This window comes from Lepidochelys olivacea (genome assembly GCF_965140295.1).
Source record: "Lepidochelys olivacea isolate rLepOli2 genome assembly, chromosome: 3".
Classification (NCBI taxonomy): Eukaryota; Metazoa; Chordata; order Testudines; family Cheloniidae; genus Lepidochelys; species Lepidochelys olivacea.
Genome location: NC_140413.1, coordinates 167,993,490 through 168,011,312, shown reverse-complemented (window position 1 = coordinate 168,011,312; position 17,823 = coordinate 167,993,490). Strand labels below are relative to the sequence as shown.

Here is a 17,823-nt window from a genome sequence, read left to right as displayed (position 1 = left end):
GAGGCAGGACGCAATTCCTGAAACAGCAGGTCTCAGTGCTAAACAGACTCCACCAGCCCATTAAAGAGCAGTATTGTCAGTTTCCAAGGAGACTGGGACCCAGCCTTTCTCAATTAGAATGGCCTTAAGAATGGATGGGTAAAGTGGCTGGGAAACAATTACTCCTCCTTTGGGTGTGCCTCAATTATATTAATAGTCATCCTTCAAATTACATTACATTATTCCAATTATAATAAAGGAAAAGAGACCCATGTTATAACATTAAGTCACTGCAAAAGGCTCAAGACAGAAGGGCAGCCTTGTCAGAGACTAGAGGCAAAGAGAGAAACCTAGAGATTCTAAGTCAACATAAAAACCCACATTACATAGTATTTGGACATGCTATGACACACATGGATTCAGTTTACCAGATACATTAGAACATGCTTTGGATATTTACATTTTTGAAGACATTCAAGCTGTAGTCCAGAGCCCTGCCCGGCATCATTCGTTAGCTCACTTAACTTCAGGCAACTGGAATGTTTCAGGGAAGTATAGGGATGAGGGAGCAATGGATTCTGGTAACATTTAAACATTAGGAGGGACAATACTAAAACCTTTTCATTTTCTTCCCGTTATTCAATACACCTACATACCCTGAATCATTTCACTGATTTTGTTACATATTCCTCCAGCAAAATCCCTGCGAAGAGAAAAGACACAACTGAACTTCAAATTGTGACTGTTATGGTTTAATAATGATCCAAGAAATTAAGAGGGACTATAAAAAGCAGGATTGTGCTTGTGAACTTCAAGATTTAAGAGTAATTTTGCAAATCCAGAAAGACATTTTTGTTTGCTTGACTGAAATTTGCTGCTACTAGTCAACATCACAGAATAATGCCACATTTAGACACTTGTTACATAATTAGTTTCCATTAATCTAGACTTTCAACCTGAGATTACAGATCTACCAAGTCTATCACTTAGCCTAACTAAAGAATTGAGTCTCTTGCCCATCTTTATCCGCACCAACACAAGCAGGAACATTTGCTCCAATGCTAACACTCTTGTAAGATCACTACATTATGTGTTAAACAATGTAATTTGCTACAAGTGCTCTTTTGTAGAGACTTAAGATTCTAGGGAAAGACTGCTACAACCAAAAGCTTTCCCTAACCTTGTGTAATGCTATTTGAACAGCAGCAAGAAGTTTTATTTGACTCAGTCTTTATTTGTAGAATATAGGGTGCTCCAGGTGTAGACAATTGATTTTAAAAAAATATGTTAATGGGGTTGATTACTGAACCTGCAGGATAAAGGAGTTTTAGGCACATGTTCTATTAAAATGAGTTACTAAGATTATTGTGATTTTTATGAAACTCTCCATAAACAGAAGTGATGGTTCGTTCAAACCTTTGTTTAGGACAGTTTATTGTCACTTAGTCCCCCTCAGAGAAATCAGGGAATCTGCAGTGCAGATTCCAAGGAGATAGAAATTGACTCAGATTTGGTTAAAACACAGGTAATGTAATTGCAAAAAGAAAAGGAGTACTTGTGGCACTGAATGCATCCGATGAAGTGAGCTGTAGCTCACAAAAGCTTATGCTCAAATAAATTTATTAGTCTAAGGTGCCACAAGTCCTCCTTTTCTTTTTGTGAATACAGACTAACACAGCTGTTACTCTGAAACAGGTAATGTAATGTTACAGAATATTTTCCTCTTAAAATTGCACAAGAAGGTTTTGGGGATTCTTTTAATAAAACCCCACAACCTATACAGTTCACCATTAGTGACCACAGGAACTATATAAAATGGCAGTTTGGTTTGGAAAAATGTTGACACCCATCTTAAATGGAGTCCACTGAATTTTTCTCACTTTAAAAATACAATTGTAGTTGCCAGATTCACTCACTTTCCAGACATTCTTAACATTTTAAGAGTAGGTTGTAGGAAATTTAGAGCAACACCACCAACGTGAAATAGACAAATTTTAAAAAAAAAGTTGAAAGTAATTTCAGACACTATTTCTGCCATGGATTCCCCTTGCCCATGTTTACCACTTTATAATCTCACTTCCATTTTTTGGGTTTTCGTATTTTTTAAATGGTCTTCACCTCGGTGAAAGAATTCACAAAAACTGACTATAAAGGAAAAACATGGAAAAAATTCCCCTTGAATCCCTTTAAATTAAAGAAATTTTAGGGATTACATTTAAAAAGTAAAGAAAAAATTTAGATAAGAGTGTGATTTTTAAGTTACCATGTTTATTTAATTAAAGTTTTTTCCCCCTTATATTTCTTAACTTTTCCTCACAGCTTTTAAAAAATGAAAGCAAATTTCAATGAGTTTCAAATGCCCCTGCTGGGTGTGGTTTTAAATAGGATTTCAAGTTTCCTGCAACATTCATGCTGTACATTATAAATGGTACAGATCTCTTTTGTATCTCCCCACATATGGCATGGCAAGTACTGCAGAAGGTGATCCCAAATTTACTGAAGGACAGTGAAGAGTCCTACTGTATTAATAGTGCTTCCACTCCTTAAAATACAAACAATAAGAGCACAGAAGAATTTACAGCTTACTTTGACTGTGCAGAAAAGTTAGCAGCAGCAAATATAGCAGCTTCGACCTCAACATTATCATGGGAATCCAGGCTCTGGCGAATACTGTGATGTGCATTCTTCCTTTCTGGGATTATGGATGCCATACTCCCCAACATCCTACAGAAATAAATCACAGGGGCATCAGAAAGCAACTAATTCAGTGTGTAGGGAAATGTGAACCAAAATGAACATAAACTTTGAAGAATTAGATCTGCAGTAATTCCTTTAAGAAAGCTCAGATATACATAATATATGGTCAAAAGCTTCCTACCTAACCACAAAACTCTGTGCCTTCCTTCTCCTCACAACTGCTTACTGAGGTCAAAACTAACCAACTGTAGATTTTTTAACTGCTGAACCAGCAAGCAATTATAATCTATCAAGATGTGATCATGACTTGTGCTGACCCAAGACATCACCTGAGAAGCCTATACCAACAGGGCTCAATTAAAGTTCCAGAAAATGTAAGGGAGGAAAGCAGCGTTACCACCACAAGTCCTCTTTCAGGGTGAGGTCTCTCACCCTTGGCAGAGCACCCACGCTGGCCAGGGAGGTGCAATTTATCCCATGATGTTTGAGTGAATCCAGTCTGTTACCGCTAACATTATTAAAGTTACACAAAAGTTTTGACTGTGCATTTCTCATTGGCTTTCCTAGGAGTTTACACCTTGTGCACTACTTGGACAATGCAGGGAAACCTCCTCCAAGTTCACATATCATGCAATGAGCCGAAAGTTTCAAGGGCAGAGGTAGAGGAAAAAAAAATCTATAATGATCAGTAGAAATGGTGAAAATAAGTCAGATACAAAAAAAAAAAATGTTGTAAAAAGTCAAATTATTCCGGTTTTGTACAAGCAGTAGTGGAACCATAATGGAAATTTATGTACAGTTTGTGATCTCAATATATCAAATGCAAGAGTGGTAACATAACATACACGTTTTATACATTCCAGGAGGCACAAAACACAAGTTAAGGTACTTGTGCATGCAACCCACCAATACTGCATATGTAAGATGCAGTTTTGCTCTCTGATACATCTAGGCAACTCTGGGCAACTCTGACCACATCAAACAGATATCTAGTATCCTCCTTATTCAGGTCACAAATATGTTACCTTATTCCCTTTAAAAACAGCTGTCTTGTACTTTCCTTTGGATAAGAGGAAACAGCCCGATATTCATTCTTAATGTTGCAGAATTAATTCCAGTTTTTAAAGACTCTAAATAATTAATGAACATTACTTTTCTAACTAAACAGCCGTCACATAAAGCCTTAGGCTAAGTAGTTTTAAATTAGGAAGACATACCTGAGTGTGATTGCTCGAGCAACCGGATCATTGCTATGAATCACAGAGAAAACTCTTTTCACAAACTCATCCACATTCAGGATCTTCTCTAAGTGCTTTTCACTCTGCTGAGTGACTTTCAGGACACATAGCCTCAAGAAGTTGTTTCTATTGGAAGATGTACACAGTACATTACACACACACTTCTGTGTAATGGAAATTCACAAACAGGCTGGGAATCAGAATAATGATTATAACTGATTTAAATTAATAAATTAAATTTACAGACCACTACAAAACACCCTATTTTACATTTGTTTTGTACTAGGATTAGTATATGTTTTGGGCTCAATCCTTTTTTGGGAGTGGTAGTACTGCAAAGAGGTCTGAGTGGATGCAGGTGTCAGTGGGACCTATGTTTGCATCTACATTGCTGGCTGATCAACAATGGCTGTAACTGGGGCAAATTCCCACTGCAGACAAAACTTTAGAACAGGGGTTCTCAAAATGGGGGTCAGGACCCATCAGGGGTCGCAAGCTGTCAGCCTCCACCATTTATAATGGTGATAAATATATAAACAAGTGTTTTCAATTTAGGGAGTGGGGGGTCAGGTCACACTCAGAGGCTTGCTATGTGAAAGGGGTCACCAGTACAACAGTTTGAGAACCATTACTTTAGAAGGACAGAGTAACAATGCCTTCAATTGTTCGTTATCACTCCAAACCACGCAGGATGTCAGCTGGCTCCAAACAGAGTCCATCCAACCCTCCTTAGGGCTTGGCTACATTTGCAAGTTAGCGTGCATTAAAGCAGCCCCGGGTGCCCTAGCTCACTACCTGTCCACACTGACAAGTCACGTAGAGCGCTCTGACTCTGTGGCTAGAGCGCTCCTGGTACTCCACCTCAGTGAGAAGATTAACACTTGGTGCGTCTTGGCTGAAACGCCCAGGCATCAGTGTGAACAAGGTGTCGCATTACTGCGCTCTGATCAGCCACCGGAAACATCCCATAATCCCCTTAAGTCAAGTGGCCACTCATCATTGTTTTGGAATCGCTACAGGAATGCCCTTTGAAAGCTCCGTTTCTGACAGCCAGCATGCTTATCTGCTCTGAGACAAAGCAAACGATTACTGTGGAATGCTGTGTGTGTGAGAGAGAGAAACGGGTAGGGGGGAGGAGGGGGTCTGCTGTTGTCTGAACTTACAATACAGCATGCCAACATGCTCTCAGCCCCCCAAAAACCCACTCTCTCCCCCCCCACATACACAAAACACACTCCCTGTCACACTCCACCCCCCACCCCTATTTGAAAAGCACATTGCAGCCACTTGCATGCTGGGATAGCTACCACAATGCACTGCTCTCTGTGGCCGTTGCAAGAGCAGCTAACGTGGCCATGCCAGTGCACTTGAAGCTGTTAGTGTGGACAAACTGCAGTGCTTTCCCTACTGTGCTCTATGAAGGCTGGTTTAACTCAAAGCGCTCTACACTTGCAAGTGTAGCCATGCCCTTAGACAGGATAGTAGCTGTGAAGTAGGGAAAGCAGGAAGATTATCTAGGCTTCAAAGGACCATGGATCAGAGAAAATTACTTGAGGATCAGGGATGTGAAGCAGCACAATACTTACCCAACTCTGAAAACATCAGCCAGCTTTAGGAATGCAGAATTAATGAGAATCGGGAATGGATATTTCTGAAAGAGTCTGGGAAAACGGACAACAGCTTCACATTGCTCCCCAAGTTTTCCAGACCTGAGGCCTATGTGAAAAACAACAATTATTTTCTAGCAGTATAGCTATGGTTTTCCCTGACGGAAGACCGAAAAACTCAAGATTATCTAGAGTGGAAATAAGATGGAGCATGACAAATCTAATATAGGAGGTAAAATGGGCTATTTACCCTCTCAAGTAAAACTTAAGGGCAAAGTTAATGTAACTGAAAGGTAACAAATCTGCAACTAATAAAAAAGACACACTCCACACACAGGCACAATGTAATTAACCCACAGAACTCATTGCCACAAGATACCATTGAGGCAGAAAGCTTAGCTGGATATTTTAGAAAGGATTAGACATTTATATGAATAATGAGAACATCTATACAGTTGGCCCTGACCCTGAAAACACCCAAACACACATTTAACTTTACTCACATGAGTAGTCCCATTGAAGACTATAGGACTACTCACAGGAGCAAAGTGACACACATGCTTAAGTGTGTAAGATTAGGGTCTTGGATAGGATAAAATTTACATACATTAAAATATGTAAAGTCAGGGTAATTTTGATTTTTCTGAAAGTGTAAAGGAAGTTAAACATTCTTTCTGCAGAGAATATTTAAAACTGACGTTTTTGATACTTTTATGCAGTGTCTAATGTCTCTTTTGGTCCCTATCAATTGAAAACTGAGTCATCATCAGTCTTCCATCATTAACTAGTGAGCAGGATAACTTTCAAACAAAATACAAATATACTCATGATTAGCACTACTGAGTCATTAACTGAACTACTTTTTGTTTCCTTTTTGGTACTACAGAAGTCACTTAAGGAATGCACTTGACAAATATTACTGAGGTATTAGATACACAGAATAAGGGCAACAAAGCAAGCACAGAGCACAATCTTGCGAATTCCAGACCCTGGCATTCTGTCAGCTCTCCTACAGACTTCAATCCACATTCACTTTAGTTAACAGTTATTATTAAACATAAAAAGAAAAGGAGTACTTGTGGCACCTTAGAGACTAACCAATTTATTTGAGCATAAGCTTTCGTGAGCTACAGCTCACTTAATCGGATGCATGTATATTGCAGTAGCATGAGAAGGCTACAACTAGTTTGGGTCATGTAGTACTTGACAAGCTCTTCACATTAATTATTTTTTCCCAAAAACAAATAATTCTATCCAGTCCATAGCTTAGAAGTGCTCTTGGATTCCTCACCAACACTAAGCTCTCATATCAGCATCCAAGTTCACCACTTTCTATCATTTCCAGTTGGTTAGAAGATCTGTCACATCCTGGCAAAGATAACCTGGCCTCAGTTATTAATGCCTTCATCAACTCTTAGTTGGACTACAGCAATGCAACATAGATAGACGTGATACATTCAGTGCTTAGGAAACTCCAATTGGTACAGAATGCTGCAGAACGTTTTGTCAGCAACAGTGGCTACCACAAACAAATCAGACCTGTCTTCCACTCCCTACACAGGTACTCAATGGCCTAGACCAGAGATAGTCAATAAGTGGATCATGTGCCAAATCGACACTGCGAGACACTTTTGAAGAGACTGCAAAATCTTTTATTTACTTATTATTGTTGGTTTTTTTATATTATTTTCTCTGGAGTCTGGACCTTGACCAAGAAAGTTATACCTTTATGAAAAATATATTGATTACCCCTGATCTAGACCTAAATATCTAAGGGTAGGTCTCCACTCCAGAATTACTTTGATATATCTATGTCACTCAGTAAACAATTCACACTCTGGAACCACTTAGTTATGCCAACCTCAGTGCCAATGTATACAGGGGTATGCTGGTGGGAGGGTTTTCCCACCAATATAGCTACTGCCTCTTGCAGTGGTGGATTAACGATGAGAAGGTGAGGGCTCTCCCCTCACTTTCGAGCATCTGATGCAGTGTTTTTAGTGTAGACCTGCCCTGTGAGATCTGCCAAAGCTCTAGGATGAAGACTGTGATTAACAACTTCTCTTCCCTGGCACAATAAGGGTAAAGCTAATCTGTACAGGAATCACAGAATCATAGAATATCAGGGTTGGAAGGGACCTCAGGAGGTCATCTAGTCCAACCCCCTGCTCAAAAAGCAAGACCAATCCCCAATTTTTGCCCCAGATCCCTAAATGGCCCCGTCAAGGATTGAACTCCCAACCCTGGGTTTACCAGGCCAATGCTCAAACCACTGAGCAATCCTTTCCCGCAGTTTGCTCAAGGGCCGGCCCAACAAGACTGTGCAATGAACTTTCACAGGAGCTAAGGTCCACCACAAGCCACCTTCTGTTGTCAGTCCAAGGCACGTTTCTCTGACCCTGCCGTCACTAACATGACCATACAGCTACACACATCTGATTAAAATGAAGTCCCACCCAGGAGCCTCTCTGGCACACGGGCCGGGGACGAGAGAACGCGCAGGGGGCAGAGGCTAGCCGGCCAATGGGACGCACGGCTGGAAGGCGCTCGGATGTTGCGGGGGGCAGGGGCGGGAAGAGCAAGAGAACCCACCCGGGCCAGACTTCCCGCCGCTGCCCAGAGGGCTCGGTCACACCCGGGGAGCGGCAAGAGGCGGTGGGGGTTGTAAACGCCCCGGCCGGGCGCCGTCTGGGCGCTCTATGCTGGGGCGGCACAAAGGACCCGATCGCAACACGAACAGTACCAGGGGAAGGAGCCGCTCAGCCCGGCCGCTGGCTGCAGGGCACCGGCTCCGCGAAGGAGGGGCCGCAGCCGGACCGAGGGAGGGGGCACAGGGCGGCGTGTCTCTGCGGCCGGCCTCGTCCTCCTCTGGGCTGGCCCAGAGCGGGGCCCGGGAGAGACACCCCGCGCGGCCCAGCCCCTCGATGAGGCGGGGCGGCCACTACGTGCCCGCGCATGCGCGCTGCGCTGCCACAGCAGGGCGGTGGGCGGCTTCTCCCTACCTTTGTCCAGCTCCATGAGGGCGGAGTTGGCGTCCAGCTCTTGCTCGCCGTAGCCCGCGTCCGCCAGGAAGGACTTAGCGCCGGAGGCCATAGCGCTCCCCGCTCCCGGTACTAGCTCACAGCACGATTCGTAAACTCAGTGCGCAGCTACCAGCGCCCCTAACCGTCTCCTGCGGCTGCGCATGCGCGCTTCGCCACACCACCGACGGGTTTACAGCGTGCGCACGCACTGTCACGTTCCCGCCACCGCGTTTGGGGACGCATGCGCTGTCACCAGCTGCACACCGCACGTGCGGACCCAGCGAGCCTCATACTCCCGCCACTGGGTCTCTCGCACATGCGCAGCGCGCTCCGATAGGTGCCCCTGTGCAGTGACGTGCCACTACCCACCGCCTTCACCGTAGCGCCGGCAGCATCTACCATGGGCAGAGTGGAAATAGGTGTGGTCTCGTGGCCCCGCCCCGGAGCCACCGCCCAATGGGAGGTAGCGGGTGTGGCCTCTAGCCCCGTCCCCGTCGTTCTGTCCAATGGGGAGCGGGAATGGAGTTTGGCGAATTGGCGGGTAGTTCGGGTGGCGGGAGTGGATGGTCGGTGCTGTGTTCGTTCGTGTCCCCGCCGCTGCTTGCGTAACGGGTCATGCTCTGCCGCTCGCTCCTCCACCGGGCCCAGGCCGGGCCGCAGCGTGAGTAACGGACCGCGATCCACGGGCCCGACCCTCAGCTCCCCGGGATCCGGATCCCTGTCTCCCGCTGCGTGAGCCCGCAGCTCCTGGGATTCCCCACCCGCTCCGCCGGACACCGCCTGCCCGGCTTCGGCCCCGACGCCGGGGGGTGGGTGCCAGGGCCGCGGGGAGGGAAGGCAGGTGCCTGTTCTCTCCGCGGCGAGCGGGACCGATGCACGGGGTGTGTGTCCCTTGCAGTGCCGCCCCTGGTGCTCTGTCCTTGCTTGGACAGCCCCACTGCTGGGGCGCCCCCTCTCTGGAGAGATCACCCCACGGGTGGCTCTGTCCAGCCCGGGGAGGGGCTCGCAGCTACCTGTGATGATGGGTTTCAGAGTAACAGCCGTGTTAGTCTGTATTCGCAAAAAGAAAAGGAGGACTTGTGGCACCTTAGAGACTAACTAATTTATTTGAGCATGAGCTTTCGTGAGCTACAGCTCTGGCGCATCTCGATAAGACGTTTCTAACGCGGGGGGTGTAGCGAATGGTATAGCAAATGCCGCCCCGCACAGGTCGTGGATTCTTCTGTTTAGTGTTCAAATTATGACGAGTACTTCGGCTCCATGACCAAGTGCAGAACCCCATCAACGTGGATGAGTCCACAAAATGTGGACAAGACCTCTGACCCAAGGAAGTGGGTGGGTTTCATTTCAGCCACTCAAAATCCTGATTCATATCAATCTTTTTCTTATTTTTAGGTCTGTCCTTGCAATATCCCCTACAACACCTCTTGGATTGCTATCAGTGTAGTCAGCAAGATGACCACCTTTCTTATGGAGAGATGGGAATGCCAGTTCCACCTTTTGGTTGCACCTTTTCTACAGGTAAGTGTTCTTTTCTGCAATCAAAATACTATGCTAGAGCCAAAGCTGTGCATATGGACAGATATTGTAACCATTTATTTTGAATATTAAGTTTCATAAAGAGTTCCTTATTTTATATCAAGGACAAAGTAGATGACAGTTAATGACACATCTATTAGAGCAACCAATAAGGTGAACTGAGTAACACTATGATTTACTTTGGTATACTAGAGCTATGCAGCACAATGGACTGTGGGAAGAATCATGGGATTTCTATGCATTTTAATAAAGTGTGCTCAGTTAAAGAATTTAAATGCATTTACACACTTTAACAGCTTTTGATTTCAGCCTTGTCTAAGGCAAAGTATGTCTCATTAATGTGGAGCTAAGATGTTTGCAGGTTTAAAATTAGGCCAGTTGGTCTTGGTTCATAAGTAACTAGAACCTGGAACAGAGTGAGTAGTAGTAAATAGAAACTGGTGAGGAGGAAGATGTGCTACTAAAATCCCATATGTATCCCTTCTTACTAAATAAAAAACCTTTTAAGTCTTTCTGTGAGTGTAGCATAGGTGAAAGTTGCTGGCTTATTTGACAGCTCTGGATACTGAAATCCCTATCTGCTGGTATAGCACTGACATTAGGTGTGCAAGTTTTTCCACACTGCTCCTTCTGCCCCAGTCTCAACCCTGGCCTGGAGGGACCACCAAAGGGTGTAGAGGATAGTTCATTTTTTATATTTATTCAACACTGTGAATAAGGTGACAGTCAGTAGTAAGAATGGTTGGGTGCTGGCTTTGGTGATGAGCATACCTGTCCATGAGAAATGAACTAAGTCAACTAATTTTCCATGGACCATTGGGCAGCTATCAGATGGCCCTGGCTCTTGACCACTACACATTTGGGTTGGATTTGTACCATCATCCTTGAGAGGAGACTTTGGCAGCTCATTACTAGTTCCCTGAGCAATCCAGTCCCCCTTATATGCTACTTTCCAAATCCAGAGGTCATGCTAAAAACCTCACAGCATCAAATAATGATAGGATATCTGTTTCCTCTGCACTTCGGAATTTGTTATTCTCTCTGCACTATCAAACCATTTTGCGTAAAAGTAATATTTCAACTAACAGATTTATTCAAGGAACAAATATATTAAAGAACCCAAATTACTGTGACATTGAGTTAACTGATCAAATCCAAGACCTTACTGTGAATCTAGGGAAGAAACTCTTTCTAAAACATTTGACTCATAAAAGTTAAGGGGAAATTAAAGGCTCACTTTGCATTTAGAATCTGTAAAATTATGGGATAAAATAAGTCAATAGAATCCTAGAAATGTAGGGCAGAAAGGGACCGTTAGAGGTCAACTCCAGCCCCCTGCACTGATGCAGGACCAAATAAACCTAGATCACCCTAATAAGTGTTTGCCCAACCTGTTCTGGGCAATGACTGGGATCCCAAAACGTGCCTTGAAAGCCTATTTGAGAATTTAACTACCTTATCATTAGAAAGTTTTTCCTACAATTTAACCCAGGGGTTCTCACCATTTTCCTTTCTAAGGCCCCCTTCAACATGCTATAAAAACTCCAGGGCCCAGTGTGGCAGGGGGTGAGCCCTTGGACATAGGCATAGTTTGACTTCTATTTGTGGGGGCAGGCGCTGCGGCGGCTTGGGCCAGCTCCGCATGGAAGAGTACATGGTGGCAGCGTCACCTCCACCCCCTGACTCACCTCAGTAGACCACCCAGCCTGTCTGAGTTGTGTGTGGTGGGAGTTCAGCTCAAAAAGTTTGAAAACTACTCAGGATACAGAGGTAGTTAGGGACTGTGTGCAGGTATGGGGGTAGCTAAGGGCTGTGTGTGGTCAGGGGAGTAGCTTAGGGTGCAGGAAGGGGGTAGCTAGGGGCTGTGCACCAGGAGGGCTCCCCTGTGGTCACTGCTCGCCAAGGGCTCTGCCAGCCACAGATCCCCCTGCCTAGGTGGCTCTTACTGGCTGCATGAGCTGAGGAGCAGCTGCAACCCCAGGCACCAGCAACGGGAGACGGAATGCCGCGGCTGCCCACTCCATGGCACCAGCCAGAGCAGCAGCTGCCAGGCTCCGGCTTCCCGCCTCTGACCTGACCAAGGGGCAGGGAGAGGAGGAAGTGGGGGTGTGTGGAGCTGTCCTTGGGACTGCTCCGCTCTGGCACTGTGGGGAGGGGAAGCAACCAGTGCTTGGGGCTTCAGCCCCATGACTCCTGGCTCCAGCCCCACGGTGGAGGGCGCCAGGGCTTCTGGCTTCAGCCCCACGGCAGGGGAGTTCTGGGTTCCAGCCACAGGGTCCTGCAGCCCCCCAGAAAGGGCTCAAGGCCACCCAGGGGCTACAGACCCTCGTTTGAGAACTGCTGATGTAACCTAATCCCCCTTGCTGCAGATTAAGCCCATTACTTCTTGTCCTAGCTTCACTGGATATGGAAAACAATTGGTCATCATCCTCTTTATAACACTCCTTAACATATTTGAAGACTTTTATCAAGTCCCCCTTCAGTCTTCTTTTCTCAAGACAAAACATGCCCAGTTTTTTTAACCTTTCTTCATAGGTCAAGTTTGTTTAATCTTTTATGATTTTTGTTGCTGTCCTCTGGATTCTTTTCAGTTTATCTACATCTTTCCTAAAGTGTGTCGCCCAGAACTGGACACAGCACTCCTGCTGAGGCTTCTCCATTACCAAGTAGAGCAGAACAATTATATCCCATGTCTTACATACAACACTCCTCTTAATACCCCCCAGAATATTAGCCTTTTTTGCAACTACATCACATTGTTTACTGATACTCAATTTGTGGTCCACTACAACCCCCAGATCCTTCGCAGCAGTACTACCATCTAGCCAGTTATTCCTCATTTTGTTGACTTTTTTTGCATTTGACTTTTTCCTTCCTAAGTGTAGTACTTTGCACTTGTCTTTATTGAATTTCATCTTACTGATATCAGACCAGTTCTCTAATTTGTCCATTCTGATATTCTTTATAAACTACCGAGGCAGCAGGGGACTAGTAATTAGGGATATCTGAGTTGTAATTGTAGCTCTGCCACCATCTCACTGTAACATTTGGCAAGTCATGTAAGCTTTCTGTTTTCCCTTTGGTAAAGTGGGCTATTCATATTCTGTTATAGAGCATTAATGTTTATATAGTGCTTTGAAGATGTAAATTGCTATGTAAGTGCTAATTACTTTTTCCAAAGTTGTGCAATTGCTGTGTATTCTATTTAAGTAATTTGTTTGCAGTTCTCTTTTGGGGAGGAAACATTGAGGTAGCTATTTAATATACAAAAAACATAACTTCCAACCATTTGTCTTTCAGCTTCAGATCTGCAGCATGTACTTGCAGTTGCAAATGAAGAAGGCTTTGTTAGACTTTATGATACTGAAACCCAAAACAGTGGCAAGCAGATCTTTAGAGGTAAATGTAACTCAGAGCAAGATCTGAACTTGATGTAAAAAATGGGCATGATTTGTTAGAAGCAAAAAGCGCTTTTGCTGTGTTGACTAATACTTAAATATGGGCAGTACTTGCATTCCTTCTTTGTAATTTCATGGCTTCTGTTTTTAAAGCAGTAGTGTGAACATGTCCCCAGTATTGCTCTTCTAAACAAATTGTCCTATGTTGCTTTTAGCACCCGTGAAAAGCTGTTGTTGACAAGCCACAAAATGTAGTCATTTGAATGTTGGATTAAAAAAATGTTCATAGTTCTCTACAAGTGAATGTCACGCTTCAATGCGTTTCCAAGATGCCTACTTTTTGCATGGTCTGAACTAATCTTAGCCTTTGTTTTTCCTTCAGAGTGGCTGGCTCACTCAAATGCGGTCTTCGACCTTGCCTGGGTGCCTGGGGAACACAGGATTGTAAGATGACTTGTGCTCTCTGACTTTATTTTTAGTGCTCTGGTGAACGATGCAAAGAATGTCTAAATCTTTTCATTTCTTCCCCTCAAGGTTACAGCTTCAGGAGACCAGACAGCCAAAGTCTGGGATGTGAGGGCTGGTGAGCTGCTTGGCATATGTAAAGGTCATCAGTGCAGCCTCAAGTCAGTTGCTTTCTCTAAATTTGAGAAAGGTAAATGTTCATGTTTCTCTCCCCATTTTTTTTTTTAAAGTAAATCTTAGTACTGATGAGATCTCTGGAGGCCAAAGCCCACTGTTTGTAGCACAGGCAGTGCCCGAGTAGGCTTCCTCACACTGCCCTTCCAATGTGGCTCAACTGTGTCCAGTAGAGACCTTCTCTGGGGTGAAAGGCTGGTTAAGTTTCCAGGACCACTCAGTTTTAGTGGTCTCTGGGCTGAAGTTGTCAACAAGAGTGTCTGTGCTATGTAGTTATACGTAAGGAACTGTAGCAAGGGTGGCCAAACCACAGTTCATGAGCAGCACGTGGCTTTTTTACAGTTAAAGTGCGGCTCGTGGCGCCTCCATCGCGCTTCCCCCTGCTTCTCTGTCCACCAGACTGGGGGGTGGGGTGGAGCTAGGGGCTTCTGCCCTTTGGCAAGGTGGTGGGGCTAGGGGCTTCTGCTCTGAGGGGAGGGGGGTCTCGGGGTTTCAGCCCTCCAGGGAGCACCTGCCAGGGCTTGGGGCTTCAGGCGGTGCCTCCTGCAGGGCTGAAGCCCTGAAACCGGCAGGCGAGCTTGGCTCTTGAACTTCTGAAGATTGTCATATGCAGCTCAGAGGATCAGTAAGTTTGGCCACCCCTGAACTATAGTAAGATTAGCTACTCCTGCATGGGACACCAGAAAGCGATTTAATGCTGGTAACTTCTTGTGATCACTAACCTGAGCCAAATTTAAGCTATTAAAGTTGGAGGTTCCCTGAGTCATTCAATTCTCCTTGAACATTCATATGCTACTATCTTCAGTTGTTGCCTGTGGGTCAGTTGTAATAAGGAAAAACCCACCAATCTCCTTTGCCAAACAGTACCAAGCAGCAGGCTGCCTTTCCTCAGATTCTAAATCTACCACCTTAGCAGTGAGCCTGCAGCCTTGAGATGTGGTTGCCAGGTTTAGGGCTAGGACAGGCAGATGACGCAGGGCATTGTCACAGAGATGGTGCCACCCTGGCTTCAGTTAATCTTCTAAAATGAACACTTGTAACTTTTTGAAGCTAATAAATATGTTTCCCTCAGCTGTCTTCTGTACTGGAGGCAGAGATGGAAACGTCATGCTCTGGGACACCAGGTGCAACAAAAAAGGTAGGTGAGCTTTCAGAAGTGTGTCATGGGGCTGGTGGTGTGTATTGGAGCTTATTCTTTGGGGTTGATGCAGTTTATTGCAATACAGGCAAAGCCCCTTAAACAGGATATGAATTATTTGGGGGAAAAGCTGCTTTAGTGGGAGAAAGCCAAGGATCTGATTTTTCTGTATTTAATGGGTATTACCACTTTCATGGCACTCTCAGATTTACCTAAGTCTCTGTATTGATATGTTTTGTGGGCCATAATTACAGAAATGTAGGGCTTGAAAGGGACCTTGAGAGGTCATCAAGTCCCACCCCTAAGATGAGGTTGGACCAAATAAGCCTTATCCCTGACAGGTGTTTGTCCAGCAATTCTTAAAAACCTCCAGTGAGTGGGATTCCACAACCTCTCTTGGAAGCCTGTTTGATCGTGTAACTACCCTTATTGTTAGAAAGTTTTTCCTACTATCTAACCTAAAGCCCCCTTGTTTCAGATTAAGCCTTGTTTCAGATTACTTCTTGTCCTGCCTTCACTTGACCCCCCATTTTGTAGTTGTGTATTTGATTTTTTTTTCTTTCCTAAGTGCAGTACTTTGTACTTCTCTTTATTGAATTTCATCTTGATGATTTCAGACCAATTCTCCAATTTTTCAAGGTTATTTTGAATTCTAATCCTGTCCTCCAAAGTGTTTGCAACCTCTCCCTGCTTAGTGTCTTTCAACCAGTTGTACACCCACCTTTATGGTAATTACATCTAGGTCATGTTTCCCTACTTTGCTTATGAGAATGTCATGTGGGACTGTGTCAAAAACCTTACTAATATGAAATCGCTTGTCTTGCTTCCCCCCATCCATGTCAGAAACCATGAAACCATCTCAGAGAGGAAAATAAGATTGATTTGGCCTGATTTGTTCTTACACAAATCTGTGCTAGTTATTCTTGATAACTCTGGGGCAAAAATTGGGGATTGGTCCTGTTTCAAGCAGGGGGTTGGACTAGATGACCTCCTGAGGTTCCTTCCAACCCTAACCTTCTATGATTCTATGAACCCTGTTATCCTCTAGGTGATTACAAATTGATGGTTTAATAATTGGTCTGTTGTTCACAGTTAGAGTTGCTACAAATTGTTCTCAGCTGCTGATCAGTGCTTTTGCTGTCCAGACTCTCAAGAGGCCCATCTGGAGGAAACAGCTCTTGGTGCATGCTGTTCTCCACACTTCCACTGTGCCTTTGCTCTTGCCAATCAGTTGGGGACTTCAACTCACCGGATCAGGCAGGGGAAAAAAAAATTATTAGAGAAATGTCCAAGACCAACCAGAAAGGAGAGTGTGTGAGGGTTAGGGCTGTGAGCTCATAGATGGCCTAACTGCTGTGATTTCAGTGAATACTATCAAAAGAGGAAAGATCTGATCCAAGAACTAGCTGCCCGAGATTTTACTTTACAGTTGTCTGACTCTCATGCAAGAAATGATGCCATAACATTGGTTTTAAACCTGTTCAGCATTGACACATGGGCAAGGCACCCTCACTAAGCTGCACCATATGTGACAGAACTCAGGTTAGTTGTAGACCAGTCAGATGACTTTGTAAGGTGCTCAGACACCACGATGATAGGTGCAGGAGTGATGAATGAACAAAAAACTGAGTCTCCTCAATGAAATTTATCAGCTTCATTGTACTTGGAACCAGACTGGAGAAAGCACTACAAACGTACTGTGGGAGAAATCCTGCACTGGACTAGATGATCATATGTATTTCCCTTCACAATGTAGCTAACATTAATGAAGTGCTATGTAAGTGCTAACTTTTAGAAACTTGACACACACTGTATTTAATAAACCTCATGACTGCATGTTGTTAAATCAACAGGATTTAAATGTATTAAACTGATACTTCAGTGAAATTAATTGTAGAACTCACTGTCCTAAAGGGCTAACCATGGTTTGTACTTCACTTAATCAGGAAGAATTTAACCTATTGAAGAGTCCTGACTGAATGGCAGCTATTGCAATATATGCTCATGTTCTTTATTTCCTGCTTCTATTCAGTGTTTAAAATAACTGAAAATGCTTGTTTGCAGAGTATATGAATGGAACTAAAGGTCACTCTCAGTCAATTCCTAGAATGTATTTCCACTCTGTGTCTATTTTTATTAAAACTCTGGCTGTAAATGGGAGCTAATCTAGCAGTAATAAGTGAGGCTTCCTGGAACTGTCTTTCAGATGGATTTTACAGGCAGGTGAATCAAATTGGAGGAGCCCACAACATAGTAGACAAGCAGATACTCTCCAAACCCAAGAAGAAAAAGCAGAATCTCAGAGGACTTGCCCCTTCAGTGGTAAGAATTTGGAAGGTGAAAGAAATCTAGGACTCTACTTCCCAAGATAGCATTTTGTGTTGTGGTAGCTTTGCAAACTAATGAACAAGAGAGCATCTCGACTGGGGAGAGCTATCTAGTTTGAATGGGATAGAAATGCTGATAAGCTTATCTTCTTCAAAGCCTGATCTCTATTGTTGTTTTATAACCAGACACTGTGATCAATTTGGCTCACCTGTGTTGGAAATTAAATATGAGATCCAG

The 17,823-nt window shown here is 44.2% G+C and overlaps 2 protein-coding genes across 2 annotated transcripts in view; one reads left to right on the top strand and one right to left on the bottom strand.

Annotated features, from left to right (window-relative positions):
- The window catches only part of INTS7 (integrator complex subunit 7), a 35,644-nt gene extending 26,748 nt beyond the window's left edge, over positions 1-8,896 (bottom strand). The window contains exons 1-5 of the mRNA XM_084623039.1: positions 8,524-8,896; positions 5,501-5,630; positions 3,894-4,040; positions 2,566-2,703; positions 636-682 (exon numbers count right to left, since the gene is read on the bottom strand). Coding sequence (XP_084479165.1) covers positions 636-682; positions 2,566-2,703; positions 3,894-4,040; positions 5,501-5,630; positions 8,524-8,614 — 553 coding nt within the window. The 5' untranslated portion in view covers positions 8,615-8,896. The remainder of the gene's footprint in view (positions 1-635; positions 683-2,565; positions 2,704-3,893; positions 4,041-5,500; positions 5,631-8,523) is intronic.
- A 154-nt stretch (positions 8,897-9,050) lies between these two features.
- DTL (denticleless E3 ubiquitin protein ligase homolog) overlaps positions 9,051-17,823 on the top strand; it is a 33,025-nt gene continuing 24,252 nt past the window's right edge. The window contains exons 1-7 of the mRNA XM_084623040.1: positions 9,051-9,205; positions 9,940-10,065; positions 13,384-13,482; positions 13,864-13,925; positions 14,016-14,136; positions 15,193-15,258; positions 17,465-17,580. Of these exons, the coding sequence (XP_084479166.1) occupies positions 9,160-9,205; positions 9,940-10,065; positions 13,384-13,482; positions 13,864-13,925; positions 14,016-14,136; positions 15,193-15,258; positions 17,465-17,580 (636 nt within the window). The 5' untranslated portion in view covers positions 9,051-9,159. The remainder of the gene's footprint in view (positions 9,206-9,939; positions 10,066-13,383; positions 13,483-13,863; positions 13,926-14,015; positions 14,137-15,192; positions 15,259-17,464; positions 17,581-17,823) is intronic.